Raw genomic sequence first — 21,715 nt, forward strand, 5'->3', positions numbered from 1 at the left:
GATCTTTATGATTTCTTTCCCTCTGCTAACTTTGGGGTTTTTTTCTTCTTCTTTCTCTAATTGCTTTAGGTGTAAGGTTAGGTTGTTTATTTGAGATGTTTCTTGCTTCTTAAGGTAGGATTGTATTGCCATAAACTTCCCTCTTAGAACTGCTTTTGCTGCATCCCATAGGTTTTGGGTTTTCATTGTCATTTGTTTCTAGGTATTTTTTGGTTTCCTCTTTGATTTCTTCAGTGACCTCTTGGTTATTAAGTAGTGTATTGTTTAGCCTCCGTGTGTTTGTGTTTTTTACAAATTTTTTCCTGTAATATCTAGTCTCATAGCGTTGTGGTTGGAAAAGATACTTGATACGATTTCAATTTCCTTAAATTTACCAAGGCTTGATTTGTGACCCAAGATACGATCTATCCTGGAGAATGTTCCTTGAGCACTTGAGAAGAAAGTTTATTCTGTGTTTTTTGGATGGAATGTCCTATAAATATCAATTAAGTCCATCTTCTGTAATGTATCGTTTAAACCTTGTGTTTCCTTATTTATTTTCATTTTGGATGATCTGTCCATTGGTGAAAGTAGGGTGTTAAAGTCTCCCACTATTATTGTGTTACTGTCAATTTCCCCTTTATGGCTGTTAGTATTCGCCTTATGTCCTGAGGTGCTCCTATGTTGGGAGCATAAATATTTACAATTGTTACATCTCCTTCTTGGATCGATCCCTTGACCATTATGTAGTGTTCCTCTTTGTCTCTTGTAATAGTCTTTGTTTTAAAGTCTATTTTGTCTGATATGAGAATTGCTACTCCAGCTTTCTTTTGATTTCCATTTGCATGGAATATCTTTTTCCATCCCCTCACTTTCAGTCTGTATGTGTCCCTAGGTCTGAAGTGGGTCTCTTGTAGACAGCATATATATGGGTCTTGTTTTTGTATCCATTCAGCCAGTCTGTGTCTTTTGGTGGGAGCATTTAATCCATTTACATTTAAGGTAATTATCGATATGTATGGTCCTATTACCATTTACTGAATTGTTTCGGGTTGTTCTTGTAGGTCTTTTCCTTCTCTTGTGTTTCTTGCCTAGAGAAGTTCCTTTAGCATTTGTTGTAAAGCTGGTTTGGTGGTGCTGAACTCTCTCAGCTTTTGCTTGTCTGTAAAGGTTTTAATTTCTCCGTTGAATCTGAATGAGATCCTTGCTGGGTAGAGTAATCTTGGTTGTAGTTTCTTCCCCTTCGTCAGTTTAAATATGTCCTGCCAGTCCCTTCTGGCTTGCAGAGTTTCTCCCGAAAGATCAGCTGTTAACCTTATGGGGGTTCCCTTGTATGTTATTCATTGCTTTTCCCTTGCTGCTTTTAATATTTTTTCTTTGTATTTAATTTTTGATAGTTTGGTTAATATGTGTCTTGGCATGTTTCTCCTGAATTTATCCTGTTCGGGACTCTCTGTGCTTCCTGGACTTGATTGACTATTTCCTTTCCCATATTAGGGAAGTTTTCAACTATAATTTCTGCAAATATTTTCTCAGTCCCTTTCTTTTTCTCTTCTTCTTCTGGGACCCCTATAATTCCAATGTTGGTGCGTTTAATATTGTCCCTGAGGTCTCTGAGACTGTCCTCAATTCTTTTCATTGTTTTTTCTTTATTCTGCTGTGCAGTAATTATTTCCACTATTTTATCTTTCAGGTCACTTATCTGTTCTTCTGCCTCAGTTATTCTGCTATTGATCCCTTCTAGAGAATTTTTAAATATATGGAACACTTCACGAATTTGCGTGTCATCCTTGTGCAGGGACCATGCTAATTTTCTCTGTATCGCTCCAATTTTAGTATATGTGCTATTGAAGTGAGCACATCATCAGATCTTTTATTTTTACAAATGAACTCTGGTGGCAAAAGGAAAAGCAACCAGCCTAATTCTTAATATAGTCAGACCTTTGGTTTTTTTTTAAGTGACAGATTTTTACTACATTTGACCTAGATATCTGTATAGTTCACTTATGCTTTAGGATCCTTGATAATTAGTTGGCATACCTGTGAAACCTTTGAGTAGTTTCTGGACATTTTAATTTTGTGATGACTTCAGATAGGTTGATTTTTTTTTTTTTTTTTTTTTTTTTTTGTGGTATGCGGGCCTCTCACTGTTGTGGCCTCTCCCGTTGCGGAGCACAGGCTCCGGACGCGCATGCTCAGCGGCCATGGCTTACAGGCCTAGCCGCTCTGCAGCATGTGGGATCTTCCCGGATTGGGGCATGAACCCGTGTCCCTTGCATTGGCAGGTGGACTCTCAACCACTGCGCCACCAGGGAAGCCCAGATAGGTTGATTTTAAGCTCAGATGTTTTGAGCAACAGAGAAGTCCTAGGACTCAGTAACTATTGCTGTTTTACAGTAGAAAAAAAATATTGTTTAATTGTTGCGACTAGTCAGTCTAAACCATTTCATTCTTTTCAACAGTATTATTGAAGTATGATATGTAAAACTCTCTACAGATAACATCATTTTGTATATAGAAAATCATGAAGAATCCATGAGTAAACTATTAGAACTAATAAATAAGCTTAGCAAGTTAGTATCAGTATACATAAATCATTTGTATTTATATATACTTGCAGGAACAATCTGAGTTTGAAATTAAGAAAACAATTTCATGTATAATAGCATCAAAAAGAATAAAATACTTAATAAATTTAACAAAGGAAGTTCAAAACTTATGCTCAGAAAACTATAAAACATTTTTTAAAGAAATTAAAAATGTAAATAATAAATGGAGACAATTCGTGTTCATCAATTGAAAGAATTAATACATTCTCAACAGTGTATGAGGATTCCAGTTTTTCCAACACTAAGTATTGTGTACCTTTTTTGTTTGTAACCATTGTAGTGGGTGTGTAGTAGTATCTTTTTTTTAAAAATTAATTTATTAATTTTTGGCTTCCTTGGGTCTTTGTTGCAGTGCGTGGGCTTCTTATCGCGGTTGCTTCTCTTGTTGCGGAGCACGGGCTCTAGGCTCACAGGCTTCACTAGTTGTGGCTTGCGGGCTCAGTAGTTGTGGCTCATGGGCTCTAGACCACAGGCTCAGTAGTTGTGGCACAAGGGCTTCATTGCTCCACGGCATGTGGGATCTTCCTGGACCAGGGATCGAATCTGTGTCCCCTGCATTGGCAGGTGGATTCTTAACCACTGCGCCATCAGGGAAGTCCCTGTAGTAGTAGCTCATTGTGATTTTAATTCACATTTTCCTAATGACATTGATGTTGAGCACATTTTCACATGTGTGTTAGACATTTGAATGTTCTTTTTGGTGAAACGACTTTTCAAGTCTTTTGCCCGTTTTTAAATTGGCTTGTTTTCTTACTAATTTATAAAAGTTCATTATATATTCTGATCCTGAATGTATATTCTGAATTATATGTTCAAGTCCTTCATCGGATACACGCTTTGGAAATATTTTCTGCCAGTCTCTGGCTTATCATTTACTCAGTTGCGTTTTCCTTAATGTGCTGAAGTTATTATTTTTAATAAAATAGAATTTATCTGTTTTTTTTCTTCTGTGTCTTGTGCTTTTGTTTGCATGTCTAAGAATACTTTTCTAACCCAAGGCACAAAGACTTTCCCCTATATATTTTGTCAGAAGTTTTAGTTCTGTTAAGTCTAGGAGCTGTTTTGAGTTATTAATCTTTGTATGTGGTGTTAAGTAAGGATCTAAGTTCATTGCTTTGCATGGGGATATGTAGTTGTACCAGCACCAGTTGTTGAAAAGACTGTTCTTACCACATTGAAACTTCTGGACACCTTAGCTGAAAACCAGTTGACCACAAATATAGGGGCATAATTCTGGACTCTCAGTTCTCTTTCACTGATCTGTATGCCTCTTCATATGCTGGACTGTCTCAGTTACTAGAGCTTTACAGTAAGTTTTGAAATCGGGTAATCCAAGTCCTCCAACCATTTGCTTCTTTTTCAGAATTATTTTGGCTATTCTAGATCTTTTGCAGATCTTAATATTAAATTTTAGGGGCAGCTTATCATCTTAGCAACATTAAGTCTTCTAATCCATGAACATTTATTTATTTAGATCTTTTCATTTAGATCTTTATTTATTTAGAGTTTAAAAAATTTCTCTCAGCAATGAGTTGTAGTTTTCAGTGTACAAATCTTATGCTTCTTCCATTAAATTTATTCTTAAATATTTTATTCTTTTTTGATGCTGTTGTAAATGGAGTTGTTTTCTTTTTTTTTTTTTTTTTTAATGCAGTATGCGGGCCTCTCACTGTTGTGGCCTCTTCCGTTGTGGAGCACAGGCTCCAGACGTGCAGGCTCAGCGGCCATGGCTCACGGGCCCAGCCGCTGCACAGCATGTAGGATCTTCCCGGACCAGGGCACGAACCCGTGTCTCCTGCGTCGGCAGGCAGATTCTCAACCACTGCGCCACTTGGGAAGCCCTGGAGTTGTTTTCTTAATTTTACTTTTGGATTGTTCATTCCTAGTGTATAGAAATAGAGTTGGTTTTTATATATTGACCTTGTATCCTATGACCTTGCTAAACAGATTTATTCGTCAATAATTAACTACAAATAAAAAACAGTATTACTTTTTCCTTTTTAATCTTCATTCAGTTTTTCTTGCCTTCTTGCACTGGCTTGGACCAGTACAATGCTTAATATAAGAAGCAGGAGCTAACATCCTTGTTTCCAACGTTGGGGAAAAAGCATTTATTCCTTCACCATTTAAGTATAATGTTCACCATAGGTTTTTTAGGTCTAGGAAGTTTACTTCTTTTCCTAATTTGTTGAGAGTTTTTATTATGAATAGGTGTTTGATTTTGTCAAATGCTTCTTCTGCATCTATTGAGATGATCAGGTTTTTTTCTGTTAATATAATATATTACATTGGTTTTTGGATGTTAAACTAGTCTTGAATTCCTGTGATAAATTCTACTTGATCATGGTTTATAATCCTCTTAATATGTTACCAAATATGGTTTGCTAATATTTTGTTAAAGATTTTTGTATCTGTGATCATGAGGGTTGTTCTGTAGTTTTCTTTTCATGTGGTATCTTTGGCTTTTATATCAGAGTAATACTAGCCTCACAAAATGAGTTGGAAGTGTTTCTACTCTTTTTCTGGAAGAGTTGTGAAGGATTAGTGTTAATTCTTCTTTTAAATATTTGATAGCATTCACCAGTGAAACCGTCTGGGCTTGGACTTTTCACTGTAGGAAGGTTTTTATTTAAATTCTTCTATCTATTATAGTTCTGTCTAGATTTTGTGTTTCTTCTTGAGTAGGTTTGGTAATTTTTGTCTTCCTGGGAACATGTTTATTTCCTTTAAGTTGTCTGATTTATTGGCATAAATTTGTTCATAATATTCCCTTAAAATTTTTAATATCTGTGGGATTCATAGCATTGTCCCCTCTTTTACTTTTTATTTTGGTAGCTTACATCTTCTCTTAATTTCTTACCCTTGTATTTTTTTAAGAATGTGGTTAAAATTTAATTTTTTTCCAGCTTTATTGAGGTATAATTGACAAATAAATGGTAATATATTTAAAGTGTACAACGTAATGATTTGATACATATACATTGTGAAAGGATTCCAACATTTAAGTTAGTTAACACATCCATCACCTCACATGGTTACTTTTTGTGTGTGTGTGAAAAAGCTTAACATGCTATATTAAGAAAAGAAAAAAAGCTGAAGGTCTACACTCTTCAGTAAGGTAGAACCTTAAGTAATTCATGTGAGACTTATCTTCTGGTAAAGGTATTTTAATTTCCCTCTAAGCACTGCTTTAACTGCATCTCTTCATTTTTAATATGTTGTATTTTCATTTCATTCAGTTAAAAATATTTTTAAAATTTTTTTCTTGCTATTTCTTCATTGACTTGGGTTATTTAGGAGTACGTTTTTTGATTTCCAAATATTTGAGGTTTTCCCAGATTTCTTTGGATTCATATATTTTGGGGCTCTTTTGTTAGATGTATATGCATTTATAATTGGTATATTCAAAGAAGAAATACATAAATCAATGATAACAGTTGGAGAGTTCAATATCCTACTCTCAAAAACTGATAAAACAATTAGAAAGAGTATAGAGGACTTAAGCATTCCTGTCAGTCAACTTGACCTAGCTGACATCGTAGACTCTCCACCCAACAACTACAGATACAGATTCTTTCCAAGCACATACGGAACAATTGCCAGGATAGACTATATGCTGGGACACAAAGCAAGTTTCAGTACCTTTTAAAAGGCTAAAACCATACAAAGTATGTCTCCAACCAGAACAGAATTACATATAGAGTGGCATGGACATATATACACTACCAAATGTAAAATAGATAGCTAGTGGGAAGCAGCCGCACAGCACAGGGAGATCAGCTTGGTGCTTTGTGACCACCTAGAGGGGTGGGATAGGGAAGGTGAGAGGGAGACGCAAGAGGGAGGAGATATGAGTATATATGTATATGTATAGCTGATTCACTTTGTTATAAAGCAGAAACAAACACACCATTGTAAAGCAATTATACTCCAATAAAGATGTTAAAAAAAAAAAAAAGATATCCACAGCAGGTCCATTCTTTGTCTGGAGCTTGCTTTCCCTTGCTATGGAAGTGGTAAATCCCACAAGTTCAGGGTTTTTCTCCTGTAATACCTACTGCATGTGCAGGCATTCATCCTGGGCCCTTTGCATTTCCTTCACGAGACTTGGAGGCAAGGGGAATTGACAAAAAGAAACAAGAGTCCCTGACTGCTCCCAAAACCCTGAGTGGCACAACAAGGACTAAAAACTTCTCTTGGCTAAATCCAGAGGCCTCTTAAGCTAAAAACCATGGCTGGTTTTAACACTCCACCACTTCCTATTCCTAGGAAGGGTGATTTAGCCTTTTTAAATGTCAGTCTCCATATATAATGTAGAGATACAATGATAGTACCTATTTCACAGAGTTGTAAGGATTGAATGAGTCCGTGTAAAGAGCGAGAGTGCCATGTAGAAAGTGCTCAATAAATGGTAGCTGTCTAGAGACTTTACGTTGGTCTTCCTCTGCCTTTCCCTTGGAGAATTTATTCTCTGTGGCATATTTATTTAGACTGCCTCACTTTAAATATTCTCCTGTAATTCATAGTCATTTTCAGGAGGTTGTTGTCCTACCATTTCATTGAAAACGAGGTCCAGAATTGTCATGCTTTCCTCTCTGCCTCTCTTCTAATTTCCCCATTAAGGTTATGACAGAATTCTAATGAATTCCATCAGTTGAAAATTGTGAGATTAAACGTATGCTCCAAGGTGAAGGAGATTTTAGGTTAATATTAGGAATGGACTTCTAAAGTCAGAAGTGTCCAACAACAGAATGGGCTGACTCCGGGCATACAGACAGAGGCTTTTGACTTGCAGAGCTCTGATTTGCCACTGCTTCATCTGTCCCATCAAGTCCCTGAGGTCTGCAAGCTGTCGTAATCTATTACACTGCACTGAGGACTGTACCAAACAGATATGCTACCTAATAAGTATTATATTTGTGTGACTTTGGAATTTGTGATGCATGATTTTATACTGTTGTAGTCAGATGAATTGATGAGAGGAAATGAACTATAACTTAGTGAATTGAGAAAGGTTATCAGACTTCCCTGGGTATTGCCAAATACAGAGAGCAGACTTTAATATTAGACTCCAGTTGAAGATCTGGCTCTTGAATCTCCTGCAGAGCTAAAGGCACACACAGCTCTGCAGTGAGGTCATGATAGTCTGAGGTCTATGTTGAGTGTAATTAGGCCCATCCATACTACACACATTATTCCATGTTTTGATAAAGTGGGAAAAAATATTGAGGTTTTATCATATATAAGATTTTTATGTGCAAAGTTCGACAGATGTTGCATGCTGCGTTCAGAATTAAAGAAAATTACTTGGGCACTGATGTGTCCTTCCGTGAAATGTTTTATTCTTAGCTGTCACACTCCCTGTCCCTTGCCCACAACCATTATAGTGACCAGAAAGTCTGCTTGCTCTGCAGTGATGTGTCTTGACTAGTGCCCATTAGTTTTCAGTAGTTACCCCTGGCCTGCATGTTAGCCTTCAGTTTAATGGCCTTTTTTATGTTCATTCATTTTATTTTATTTCCCATCGTGGTTTTGTTTATTTCTTTTTTGTTTTTTGTTTTTTCTGTTCTCTTTTTTAAAACCGTCGTGGTTTGCCCTTCATATTCCCCAATATTTGCACATGACAAGATGTTGCCATCCCAACATTACCTCCCACTTCACTGACCAGTGCCACTACTGACCATCTAGCACCAGCCACAACTGGACCACTGCCTTCAGCTCCTCGAGATGTCGTGGCCTCCTTGGTCTCTACCCGCTTCATCAAATTGACATGGCGGACACCTGCATCAGATCCTCATGGGGACAACGTTACCTACTCTGTCTTCTACACCAAGGAGGGGATTGCTAGGTAAGTGCCTGTACTTCTGGAGCCAGTTGGTTGCATCTTGTCCACCCAAGACCAGCCGTCCCCGCCCTGACTCTTTACTGTGTAGAATCTGTACCAACTTTCAGTCCAGAAAATATGATCACCGAGATGACCTAGTTTTAGGTCATTAAAAGTAAATTCCTAAACAGAGTGAAGTCCTGGTATTTTTTCCTGCCTCTCTGGGATGACTTGGGGAGAGAATTATTTAAGTTAGAAGTATTAAAATGTAACCAGGGCTACTGTTTTTTCATAAGAGTCAGTCAAGCACAACCCGTAGGCTATGTCTTTCTTAGAACTTTCAGATTCTAGAAATTAAGGTAGTTATTAAAGTAGTCTTAATGAATATCTGTCTGCACCCGTACACGGATGTGGGCTGCTGAGCTCTGGGGTGGGGTGGGGGGGTCTCCTTGATGACACAAGAGTATTTAGTGACTCATTTTCCTTAAACAACATTTCATTAAATTTCTCTCCATCTCCACCTCTTTCAGGAACTCACATTGCCTCTCCATTGCTTTTGGAGATTCTCCAGAATCACCAGGCTGCTTTACTCCACAGTCTACCTTTGTTTTATCTATCCAACCTTATTTTTCTTTAACCCCAGTTTAGCTCACTTTCTAATGAAACCAGTCTAATTCCTGTCACTATGCAGCCTTTTTTCCCAGTCTGTTCTCTTCAGTCACTTCCCCCTTGAAAAAAGGGTTTTTCAACTAAAACTAAAATTCAGTTAATCTTTCTTGGCCCAGACTAAGGCCCATGAAGCCCTCATAAGTCTTTCTCTACCTTTTTCAGCACATACAGCTTTTCTCTTGTATGTATGTCTGTGCCACTGATATTGGCACTTAATTATGATAACACATGATCTAATACTACCACAGTTGTTACTCTTCTGTTATTTTATGTGTATTTTTGTTGTTTTCCCAACCAGGTTATAAACTCTTTGGGAGGTACCATGCCACATGCTGACTGTGTACTCTGAATATTGCTGAGTAGATTCCTTCATTGTGCTGTTACTTCCCACCAAAATAAGAAAACTAAAATAATCTGTTTTGGTTACGGCCCTAACCCATGAAATAAAGCTTGTATTTCTACAAGGGTGCTTACATTTGATATATATTGTATTTAATACCAGACTGGCAAGTTCAGCAAGTATAGGCACCTTCGTCAAGTCAGTACCCCTTGGTTTAATACTCTTGAGACATCTGAGTGACATAATTTGAGTCAGATAGGTGGAGCTGCTCCCAGGGTAATAGAATGTTCATCTGAACACTGCACTGGATGTTTGGGGAGTTACAAAGATAAGGAAACATACAGCTAGTCCTAGAAAGGCAAGATATTACTACCAAACAAAACCTGTCTTAAAATGTTTCCAGTAGGCTTTTAGATCGCATTGCAAACGTCATGGGATTTCACAGAAGGAAAAAAGCTTTTAGTAATTCCTCAGAAGCAAGCTTATATGCATCACAGGGCCTTTGCCCTTGTTGTTCCTTCTACCGGAACTGCATTTCCCTCACAAATAACTGTCTGGCTTCTTGTCCGTCATCCTCAGATGATCCCTTTTCAGGTCTTCCATGACTACCCACCCAGCTTAGCCCCTTGGTCACTGTCGCACAGTGGGGCACTTGGTGGCTTGTTCCCAAGCCAGTTGTTAAATTTTCAGGAAATTTTGCAAACCCGATGACATGGCTCAGTAGCTCAAAATTGGGCATAGAGGGAGTATTTACAGTGAGAAGTGCTACAAACCAGAGCCAGTTGTTAACCATTTACCAGAAGATCACTGTAACATACCACCGTATTTTGTTTTTTAGCTTTTGTGTTGTGTTTCTTCAGAACACTTAATACTCAGAAATTTTCTCTTCATATTAATGCATTCATGGTGTTTGTCTTGTTCAGTGGAGTATCACCATCACCTGGAACAGAGCCTGGCTTATAAGTAGCACTACGAGTATAAATAAATACTTGTTAAGTGAGTAATTCTAATGAATGGAGAAATAATTATTCAAGAAATAATGTTGAGATAATTAACCTCTGTTTAATAGAAGGAATAAAAGTTGTATCTCTGTCTTATGTATAGCTACAAGTTATAGATGTATCAAGACGTATTTTTAAAACTTCTAAGTGTATTAGAAGAAAATATAGAAACTATTTTCATCACTTAATGTATCTTTTAAAGGAAGACAGAAAATTCAGGAACCATATAGGAGAGATTGAGTTTATTATATAACTGTAAAATTCCATGCGATAAAACATAATAAACAAAATCAAATTATCAACTGATAAGCTGAGAAAAAATTTAACATTTGTAAAAGATTGTATTGGTACCCAGTCTATATAAAGAACTTATACAAATCACAACTAAAAGACAGATATCTCAAGAGGCAGATGGTATAAGTAGGTGCCTCAAAGAAGTTAGTGGAAAGCCAATTAAAGTTTAAAAAAAAAGTTTTCACCATTACTAACAATCTTGGAAATACAAAATGATGAGTTAACATTTTTCACCTATAAGGCTGGCAGAAATTTTAAGTTGATAATATCCAGTGTTAAGTGAGCTGAATGTTGGGATTAAATCCAATCTAGGCTCTTGGTGGCAATATAAGTTAGAGGAGCCTTTGGAGAAGGTGATTTGGCAGAATTAAAAAAAAATTTTTTAATGCACATTCCTTTCAACCCAACAATTACACTTCTTTGTGTCTGTCCTATAGATATGCCCATATACATACACATAGGGCACTCATAAAAAATGTTTATTGTAGCATTATTTGTAAGGATTAAAAAAAGGAAACAGTAAATGTCCACTGGTAGAGGAATGGGCATATAGTTAATATATGTATATCCATATGAAGTATGATGCAGGAATTTTTAAAATGACTTATATCTATGTATTTTGATGTGTATGATGCCTAGATCAGTGATTCTCAACCAGGGACAGTTTTGCCCCCCATCTCCCAGTGGGCATTTGGCAATGTCTGCTGACATTTTTGGTTATTGCAACTGAGATGGGAGGGGATGCTTACTGCCGTCTAGTGAGTGGAAGCCAGAGATGCTGATAATCATCCTACAATGTACAGGACAGCTCCCCCTGACCCACCAAAACAAAGAATTATCCTGCCCAAAATGTCAAGATACAGGTCTGCATGTCCCCTTTAGGTCTCAGGGTGGAACAGGTTTTAAGGAGGGAGAAAAACTAGGACTTTTAATTTTTTTAATTATATATATTTTTGTTTTTAATGAAAATCTATCACTTATTAGTAAATCATGTGTTGAAATAAGCAGGGATGATTAATAAATGAAGTTGGAATTGAAAAAATGTAGAAGATAAATTGGCAGGGGCAGGAGGACAAGGCAAGTATATGTGAAGAAAGAGGAGATGCAAAGAAGATCCAGTTTAATTTGTGTTGTCTGTTGTTGGAAGGATGGGAAAGTAAGAAAGCTCTGGCCTAGAGTTTTTGGTCAGAATTAGTAAGAGATTACAATAAAGTGGAAGTTTGGAGCCAAGTGTTGGAATGCCAGTAAGAATTTTGACATAATCAGTTAAGAAGGGACCATTTTAGACTGCTGAGCAAGTGTACACTGTGGTTTTATTAAACAGCTTTTATTAGCAATACTTGGAGAGCACTGCATAAGATTAGAGAGGAAAAGCAGTGGAGTCAGGGAGACAGATCAGTAGTAGTTAGGTTGATCTAGGCATGCGGTAGGCCCAGAAGAAGATGACAGCAGTGACTTGGAACAGACAATAAATCTGGGGAATATTTCAAAGGAATATTCTCGGAGATTGTAATAATAATTTTTGTCGCTTCATTACTTTAAGATTATGACTTCTGAATAGAATCAATGAAGGAATAGAAATAACACTAAGTCAAAGACTAGATCCCTGTTACTTGTTTTATAAACAAAATTTATTTAACCTTTATAAGTTTAAATTTTCTCATCTAAAAAATGAAGATCTTCATAGACATTATCTTCATAGACTTAAAACATTTCGATGTGAGGATATATGCCGCTGCCTGCATTTACAAATTCCCCTACTTCCTGCATTTGATAATTCAACCACCAGGTGGCATTATGTTCCTTGGTCATGAGCTATATAATTCTGTTGGGTACCTGAGTTTCCTGAAATTCCAAAGGGTCCTTCCTCTGCCATTTCACCTATGAAATGTTCACCTTTTTTTTTCCAATGCCTTTAATGTAAACAGCAGTATTTTCTGTTAGCCACCAAATGGAAAGTACAGAGTAAGTTATTCCAGAAATTAATAGTATTTTAGAGTTGGACAAAGCCTTACGTATCTGTTAGTCTAGTCCGGGAGCTGGCAAACTATAGACCCTGGGCCAAATCAAACTTGTTATTTTTATGGCCCAAGAGCTAAGAATAGTTTTTACATTTTCAAACGGTTACATTTTAATAGGTTATACAAGTAACTACAGTTGACCCTTGAACAACATGGGTTTGAACTGCACACATCCACTTACATGTGGATTTTTCTCAGTAAATCCGTAGTACAGTACTACACGATCCACAGTTGGTTGAATTCCCAGATTCAGAACTGTGGATAGGGAGGACCAACTAAAGTTATATTTGGATTTTTAACTGTGGAGATGGTTGGTAATATTTTTCATTTGGCATCTTGGCCTGTAGATACTTACTATTAAGCCCTTTAAGAAAAAGTTCACCACCCTGGGCTCATTCTTTCATTTAATACATGAAGAAACTGAAGCCCAGAAAGAATTGGTGACTTTCCCACGATCCCCTAGCAAGCTAGTAGTATTGCCAGAACTAGAATTGGAGCTCCTAACTTCTGGCCCAGCACTGTCTTAGTAGAAAGTGTATCTTTTCCTTTCTCTTTTGACTCTTAGCTAAGACATTCTAACCTAAGACCCATCATAACCTCACACATTTATGAGAATTGTCCTTCATAACTCACCCTGGATCTTTCCTGAAGTCACGTTTTTTTCTAGACAGACACTTGGTTCTGGGACCTCAAACCAATCTACTGTTAGAAGCCTTTTCAGGTGCTAGATGTTTCATCTTAGGGAATCATACCTACTACTGATTTTTTCTTATTGTAATGCTTCTGTAGAAATTTGTTCTAGGTATTTTCCCCTTTTACATAGGAACAAACAAAAAGATAAATGTGATATCATTACTATATCAGATTTACACATCAAAAGGCAAATTTCCATTCATTCATTCAGCACACATTTGCGATGCTACTTCTGTGTGTGAGCCTTCTGTTAGTGCTTCTGTGGTATGTGAACATGAATGAGACACTCTTTCACTTTGATTTAAAGTTAGATAGTGCCCCCCTCCCCGCCGCTGTCTTTCTGAGAGAGAACTTGTTTAAACTTTCATACAGTGAGCGAAACGGACTATTCTGTGCTCTGGCGTGGAGCTGTTAGTTTAATGAAATGTCAAATACCATACTTCCTTTTAGACAGCATTTGTGATTGGATCAAGTGTCAGAAACCTCACAGCATAAGAAATCAGTTGATACTCTCCTTCTAAATCTTATGATTTAGAGGTTTAGCTGAAGAGAAAATAATATCTATAGATATCTCAAGTGTCTCTAAGCAATAACTTTTGTTACCATGATATTCTTTTCCAATGGACCTAACTGACTGTAGACAGACAACCTTTATAAATACATTGTGCGTGGATACTGTTTGTTTTAATTAAAATAACGTAGCTTAAAGAACTATAGAAAACTATTGAAAAACGTTTACATCTCTGAAATGCAAATGTTCACACACAATCAGACAAATTGGCATATGGTCATGTAGAGCTAAACAAATTTTAATCAGTAGCTTCAGGGAAAATTATCAGTATTTTAAAGTAAGAATTTAATTCAACAGATTATTAGGTAATTTAAAATAATTTCTTCCACAGAGTAGTTTTGGGCCCTTTTATTGCTCTCTCAAGATAGACACAGATCTTTCCTCACATGATCAGTAATTCTTAAAGACCAGCTATTTGTCTAAAGCAATTATTTTCCTTTACAATGTTTGTTGAAAGCAAATATAATCTGGTTTTTGTTATAGTGAGTACAGTATACTGAACATAATTATGGGCCCAAGTGTGGACACAGAGACCCCCAAAATAGAGCCTGGAGGCCACCTTTTTAAAGAACCTAACCTGATAACTGTTTTTATGTTTTCATCTCATAACACTAGACCACTGGCCATTTGTACTGTTTGTGGTAAGATTTGTTAAACATTTCAAATCAGTTTGAAAATCATTCAAGAAGATTTTTTTGTTTTAAGAAATAAATTATAAAAATCAGAGTATGATTAGCTTATTTTATAGACTGGATTCATTTAAATTTTTAATGTTTTGTTCTCAGTTATGAAAGTGATAATCTCTAATTTTCTTTTTGTTGAGAGCCTGTTATCCAGAAGATACACAGCATTCTTTGATACTGTCTGTGAAAATCGGGTCATACCTATAATCACCTTCTGTATGTCTCACTGAGGATAACCCCTTAAAATTCGGTGATTTCCTGAAGCGTACAGAATTGGTGACCAGCTGCCCCATTTGAGATGGCACCAGGAAGACTCTTTGTGTCTTTTCTGAAAGGAAGTTGTGATTATGGCCAGCAATATCAGTAATGTTTAAGCAAGAACATCAGCGATTTATCAGACATGTATGACATTGCTCTTTGCCAGCGTCCATATTCTGTGCACTGTTCCGCCCCCAAAAGTTTCCTTTTTTGAGAGTTAATTTGACTTAGATTTATTAAGATTTTGATGTCATATGGTATCTATAGGCATTACAATGAAAATGAAACTGCACATTCTGGAAATTTTCCTAATCGATCCCTCTTTCTCCAAAGGGAACGCGTTGAAAATACCAGTCGCCCCGGAGAAATGCAGGTAACCATCCAAAACCTAATGCCAGCGACTGTGTACATCTTTAGAGTTATGGCTCAAAATAAACATGGCTCCGGAGAGAGTTCAGCTCCACTACGAGTAGAAACACAGCCTGAGGGTAAGTCTCCCACCTCTCTGTCAGCCCCACCTGTAGGGAGAACCTGTATGAAGGGCTACCTTATATATAGCGTGGCATACCATAGGAGTGCAGAAGATAACAGTTCCTCACCTTCAAGGTCCTTACAAAATAGTTACGGGAGATCAAATTAATTCACATCAAGCAGTAGCAAATAGTGTAAGACAATATAATTCTGCTGATAAGACACCCAAATTTTACTGATCCTTTAAGACCTAGCTCAGATGCCTTCTTAGAATCTTCCCTCTGATCTTATCTAATATTGTATCCTGACAGTCCTAAGATACATTATCATTTTCTTCCTTGAATTATGGTTATGAATATATCTCATTAATTTTATGGCAAAGACAGAGTCTTTGTTATCCTTTTATTTCCCACCATATCTAATGCAGTGCCTCACACAGGAAGTAGGTATTTAATAATTGTTATCAACGGGATTGCCCTGATCTTTATACATAACCACACTCTTTGGAATCTCTTCAGGGCTTTACTTTGGACCTGCTGTCTTTTGTGCTAAATAATGTTACTTCCAGTTACATTTCTTAAGATTTTCTCCAACTGAAATGAGTGTCAAGTAGATTTATCTTATAAATGTCTTCTATGTCTTACATTTTGGTTTTAAACTATAGGCCAGAAATGACAAGAAGCAGTCAAATCAGAATTAATGCTTATCTCATGAGGCTTTCTTCTACACTTTTACCTTTTAACATGAGCCACTGTTTTTCCTTGGAGCCTTCTCCAGATTTCTTTTACTGTTAACTGCACTAGTGTTTCTGTATTAACAAACTTGCAGTAACAAAATTTTACTTCAGCTAGGGAGCATGGGAGATAAATTCATGAAATTTACTGACCAGGGAACTAAACATATTAAATGAATTTACCGCTGAAACTATGGAAATAATTCAAGGACTCTGCCTGATGGGTAGAATAAGTAAAGTCGAGAAGCTGTGGAACTTCACTTTCTAATGCTGCAGCAAATCATTTACCCATCAAACAGTTATTGAGGACCTCCTCTACCAGACACTGCACAAACTATCAGAGATGCAGGGGATGGACAAGATAGGAATTCTCCCCTTAAAGAATGAGCAGTCAAGATAGGAGGCCATTGATCATTTCAGTAGTAGAGCTTAAAGATCAGGAATCAAACCCAAGCAACAACAAGAGGGCCTACAGAGCCGGGGGGTTGATTTAAGGAAAGAATGTGTTCTCGCTTCAGGGAAAGGATGTTGAATTTCATGGTTACTGTGTTCAGATGAGAGCAGGAACAATCTTATTAGATTTCAAACTCAAGCCACGAAGCAAAACTCAATTTTCCTTCATTAACTCTCACATACAGGCGTCATTCATGATTGATAATGGAATACAGAACAAGGAAGATTTACTATAAAAGTTAGGTATATCAAGTCAGGTTCCTAGGAAAAGATGAGACCTGAGGTTGGCCTTAAAGCATTTGGCTTAGAGCAAGCATTCTTGGGGAAGGACACTGCTTGACCCAACCCCAAAATAGGACAAACAGTGCACATGCAAGGTGAGTCATGATGAAAATGAAGGAAAAGACCACTGAATTTGATTCAGTTCCAGGGTTCAATCCTGGGGCCATGAACCTTCCTTCTGAAAATACATGAAAATATTTGTGTGTCTGTACATGTTCACATTTTCCTTGGGAAAGAGCCTGTGGTTTTCATTATCATTTCAAAACTTACAAGTCAAACTGTTGAGAACCACTGGACTAGAAGGGACATTGTCAAGTTAGAGATGAAAGAAGAGATTTATTGAGTGCCTGTCATGTGCCAGGCACCGTGTTAGGCAGCAAGATGTAAAGACAAGTAAGACTTGACTTCTGTTCACAAGGAGCTTACAGTTTGGTACCAGCGCCAGACAAGTAAACGGGCAATAATGTGATGTACAGTCATCACAAGGAAAGTAGGCAGCACAATCATTTATTCAAGGAATTCGATTAAAAGAAAGTAGCTAAATAAGAATGTAGATGGAAGGGGCAACAGATTCTGATGAGAGTATTTTAGGGGTAGAGAGTGACTATAACATGTTTTGGCAAAAGAGGAGTTAGTGGAGAGAGGTTTGCATTTTATCTGGAGGTATTCAGCTTGGGGGCAGGTGGGAGGGGCCGTAAGTGTTGGAGTCAGCCCTGGGAAGATAGTTTACATTTTTAGCTTTTCAAACCAACTTAAATTTTTTTCCATTTTTTAATGCTACTGTACAGATGAAATGAAAGAATTTACTAGCGCCTTTTTTAGGATCATCTTTGCCTACATTTAGCCAATGAATATACTGAAAGTGATTTCAAGGGAATTTGTTCTGTTCTCCCCTTTTAAAAAGTTAGGGAAGGGCTTCCCTGGTGGCGCAGTGGTTGGGAGTCCGCCTGCCGATACAGGGGACACGGGTTCGTGCCCCGGTCTGGGAGGATCCCACGTGCCGCGGAGCGGCTGGGCCCGTGAGCCATGGCCACTGAGTCTGCGCGTCCGGAGCCTGTGCTCCGCGGTGGGAGAGGCCACAGCAGTGAGAGGCCCGCGTAACGCAAAAAAAAAAAAAAAGGGGGAAAGTTTTCCATAGCAGCAGAAGTGTGACAAATCCCACCTGTCAAGCTGTACAAAATATGCTCTTAAGTGAATAACATGATTCATGCCTAAATAAAGCAAACAACTGCCAGAAAACCATATTCAGGTTTCTCTGCTTTGGTAGGAAAACTAATCTTAAGCTGTCATGCTGTTATTTAAGCAAGCCAGTTTGTTTTACATTTTGTTAGTTTTTTCCCCTTTCCTTTAATCTAATGGATGTCTGTTACAGAAGCACTGGCACCAGAGAAATGGTTTTCAGATATAGAGTATCCACCAAAGTGTAGATATAGGCACCTGCCAGGATTTGTGTATAAATTGGGACTGGAACCTGTCAGTCAGACAAAAAGAATATAGTAAAAAAGGATGTGAGCTGTTGTAGGATTTAGAGCTGGGCAGACAATCAGTCAACCAATCATGGGATCTTCCAGTCACATCCTCGCACAGAGGGTGTTGTCATAATCCCCTAACTGGTTTTCCTGAGTCCACGTTTTAGAATGAGGAAGTGCTCAGCTCCTAGCTCCACCACTTGCCAATTTTTCCATCATTTGGGAATGTTTCTTAACCTCTCAGCCTCATCCATAAGTAGGGATGATAACAGTATCCATCTCATTTGGGTTAGTGCACAGATTAAATAAGATGTAATTTAAATGTAAAGCACTTAATGCTGGACTGATTGCAAGCATTCAATAAGTGCTGGCTGTTTTTTAAATTATTATTTATCTAGTCTTGTGCCATTATTGTTTTTCTTCCATGCACGTGTTCACATGTTCTTTTTAAATGCAGATCTGATCATGTCATGTTCCTGCTCATAATTTTTCAGTAATTACCTAACACCTACAAGAAATAATCCAAACTCATAGCAGGGCCTTAGAGGTTCTCCTTTATCTGGCTCTTGTCATCCTTTGCAGCATTCTGTCTCCCATATCCATTCTTTGTTTCAACCGGAACCACATGACACTGTCTTCTCACCTGTTATGTCCAAATTGACTGGATCAATTTCCCTCTTGGTGTCTGAGAAAACTACTCATTCTTCCTGCTCCCCACAAGTCCTCACCAGTCCTTCCCCTTTCCACCCCCACCCAAAGCAGAATTGTGTACTCTCTTCTTTCAGTTTTCATTACAGACGTTACCTAATCTATCAGCACTTACGATCTTCTTTGTAACTATATGTCTGACTTCCCTCTAGATTGGGAGTTCTTTGTGGGCAGGGACTCTGTCCATCATTCATTGTATCCCCAGAGCCTGGCAAAAGAAGGCTCTCTTTTTGTGATGTTTGCTTTTATGTGCTGCAGTCCCACTGCAAAACTAGAATTGTATAAACCGCAAGAAGAATTCTGCACTGTTCACTTTTTTCTTTGAATAAATTTGAGATACTTCACAGATAATTTTTGGTTTTTCAGTCATAAAGAGGGAAATCATTTAATTATATATTATCCTGAAACCATTTCAGTCAGATCACTTGTTTTCATAGTTTTTATTGTTTTAAAAACATAGCCAGGGCTTCCCTGGTGGCGCAGTGGTTAAGAATCTGCCTGCCAACGCAGGGGACACAGGTTCGAGCCCTGGTCCGGGAAGATCCCACATGCCGCGGAGCAACTAAGCCCGTGTGCCAGAACTACTGAGCCTGCACTCTAGAGCCTGAGCCACAACTACTGAGCCCGTGTGCCAGAACTACTGAAGCCCACATGCCTAGAGCCCATGCTCTTCAACAAGAGAAGCCACCTCAGTGAAAAGCCCACGCACCGCAATGAAGAGTAGTCCCCACTCGCTGCAACTAGAGAAGACCCGCGTGCAGCAACAAAGACCCAACGCAGCCAAAAATAAATAAATAAATAGAATTAAAAAAAAAAAAAACATAGTGTGCCATTATTGCTGAGAATGGTCTTGAGGGATGCAGTAAATTTTATTTATGTCTTACTGTCTTGAAATTTTCTTTCTAGTTCAGCTCCCTGGCCCAGCACCTAACATCCGAGCGTATGCAACTTCACCTACTTCCATTACTGTCACCTGGGAAACACCATTGTCTGGAAATGGAGAAATTCAGAATTACAAACTGTACTACATGGAAAAAGGAACTGATAAAGAACAGGTATAATAGGAAGCCATTTTTTTAATGCATTGATTGGAATAGTAGAGTTGAAATATATTTCCAAAACTCAATACCTGCTTGTCTAAAAATCTGAGGAAAAAAATATGTATAAGAAATGAAAAGTTGATAGATGCTATTTCTTAGTACAAAGGTTTATTCTGTAGTTTTTGCCAGCAAGGGTTCCTAAACATCAAGGAGTATTTCTCAGCAAACTGCAGTGCTTATGATTAATTTGCTTTAACTGTTAAATAATATTCTGTAAAACGGATAAAAATCTGCATTATGTCAGATATAGAATTTGTATAGTTAATTATTTTGCAGCATTTCTTTTGGCTTGAGTTGTGTATATATAAATTGTTTTATTTTATTCAAGGATGTTGATGTTTCAAGTCACTCCCACACCATTAACGGGTTGAAAAAATATACAGAGTATAGTTTCCGAGTGGTGGCCTACAATAAACATGGTCCTGGAGTCTCCACACAAGATGTTGCTGTTCGAACATTTTCAGATGGTGAGTCTTTTCTGGAACAAAACACCATGCTTGGGGGCGCTGGTGGCATAGTAGCAAGATCATGGGCTTTGATGTCAAGGAGATTTGGTTCAGATACCAGTTCTAGTAGCGTGACTTCAGTCAAGTCACTTCACATGTCTGAGCATGTTTCCTTATATGTGAAATTTATAATACCAGCTTCATTGGGTTGCTGTAAAGATCCAGTGAGAGAGCATTGAACATGTAGTGCCTGGTACTAAATAGTTTCTCCATATTTTTATTTTTACTAGATGGTTTTGTATAAGTAAATATTATTGCTTGTTCATAGCACAGACCATCCCAGGGCTGTTGGAAGGCTGGACTTGCTCTACTTAGTAATCATATTTGCCTGCCAAATAGGTCTTTTTTTTTTAACATCTTTATTGGAGTATAATTGCTTTACAATGGTGTGTTAGTTTCTGCTTTATAACAAAGTGAATCAGCTATACATATACATATATCCCCATATCTCCTCCCTCTTGCGTCTCCCTCCCACCCTCCCTATCCCACCCCTCTAGGTGGACACAAAGCACCGAGCTGATCTCCCTGTGCTATGCACTGCTTCCCACTAGCTACCTGTTTTGCATTTGGTAGCGTGTATATGTCCCTGCCACTCTCTCACTTCATCCCAGCTTACGCTTCCCCCTCCCCACGTCCTCAAGTGCATTCTCTATGTCTGCGTCTTTATTCCTGTCCTAACCATAGGTTCTTCAGAACCATTTTTTTTTAAGATTCCATATATATGTGTTAGCATACGGTATTTGTTTTCCTCTTTCTGACTTATTTCACTCTGTATGACAGTCTCTAGGTCCATCCACCTCACTACAAATAACTCAATTTCGTTTCTTTTTATGGCTGAGTAATATTCCATTGTATATATGTGCCACATCTTCTTTATCCATTCATCTGTCGGTGGACAATTAGGTTGGTTCCATGTCCTGGCTATCGTAAATAGAGCTGCAGTGAACATTGTGGTGCATGACTCTTTTTGAATTATGGTTTTCTCAGGGTATATACCCAGCAGTGGGATTGCTGGGTCATATGGTAGTTCTATTTTTAGGTTTTTAAGGAA

The 21,715-nt window shown here is 37.8% G+C and overlaps 1 protein-coding gene and 1 non-coding gene across 12 annotated transcripts in view; one reads left to right on the top strand and one right to left on the bottom strand.

Annotated features, from left to right (window-relative positions):
* The window catches only part of NEO1 (neogenin 1), a 256,124-nt gene that overhangs the window by 181,979 nt on the left and 52,430 nt on the right, over positions 1–21,715 (top strand). For 8 of the 11 annotated variants that reach the window (XM_055088092.1, XM_055088094.1, XM_024128779.3 and 5 more), the window contains exons 8-11: positions 8,217–8,436; positions 15,276–15,430; positions 19,965–20,113; positions 20,487–20,625. In XM_055088092.1, coding sequence (XP_054944067.1) covers positions 8,217–8,436; positions 15,276–15,430; positions 19,965–20,113; positions 20,487–20,625 — 663 coding nt within the window. The remainder of the gene's footprint in view (positions 1–8,216; positions 8,437–15,275; positions 15,431–19,964; positions 20,114–20,486; positions 20,626–21,715) is intronic. The other 3 variants (XM_055088096.1, XM_055088089.1, XM_055088095.1) reach the window with 1 other exon arrangement.
* On the bottom strand, positions 1,733–1,839 carry LOC112066281 (U6 spliceosomal RNA). The gene has a single exon (XR_002892527.1). It is a non-coding gene; the product is annotated as a U6 spliceosomal RNA (small nuclear RNA).

The sequence above is a fragment of the Physeter macrocephalus genome, chromosome 11 (genome assembly GCF_002837175.3).
Source record: "Physeter macrocephalus isolate SW-GA chromosome 11, ASM283717v5, whole genome shotgun sequence".
NCBI lineage: Eukaryota > Metazoa > Chordata > Mammalia > Artiodactyla > Physeteridae > Physeter > Physeter macrocephalus.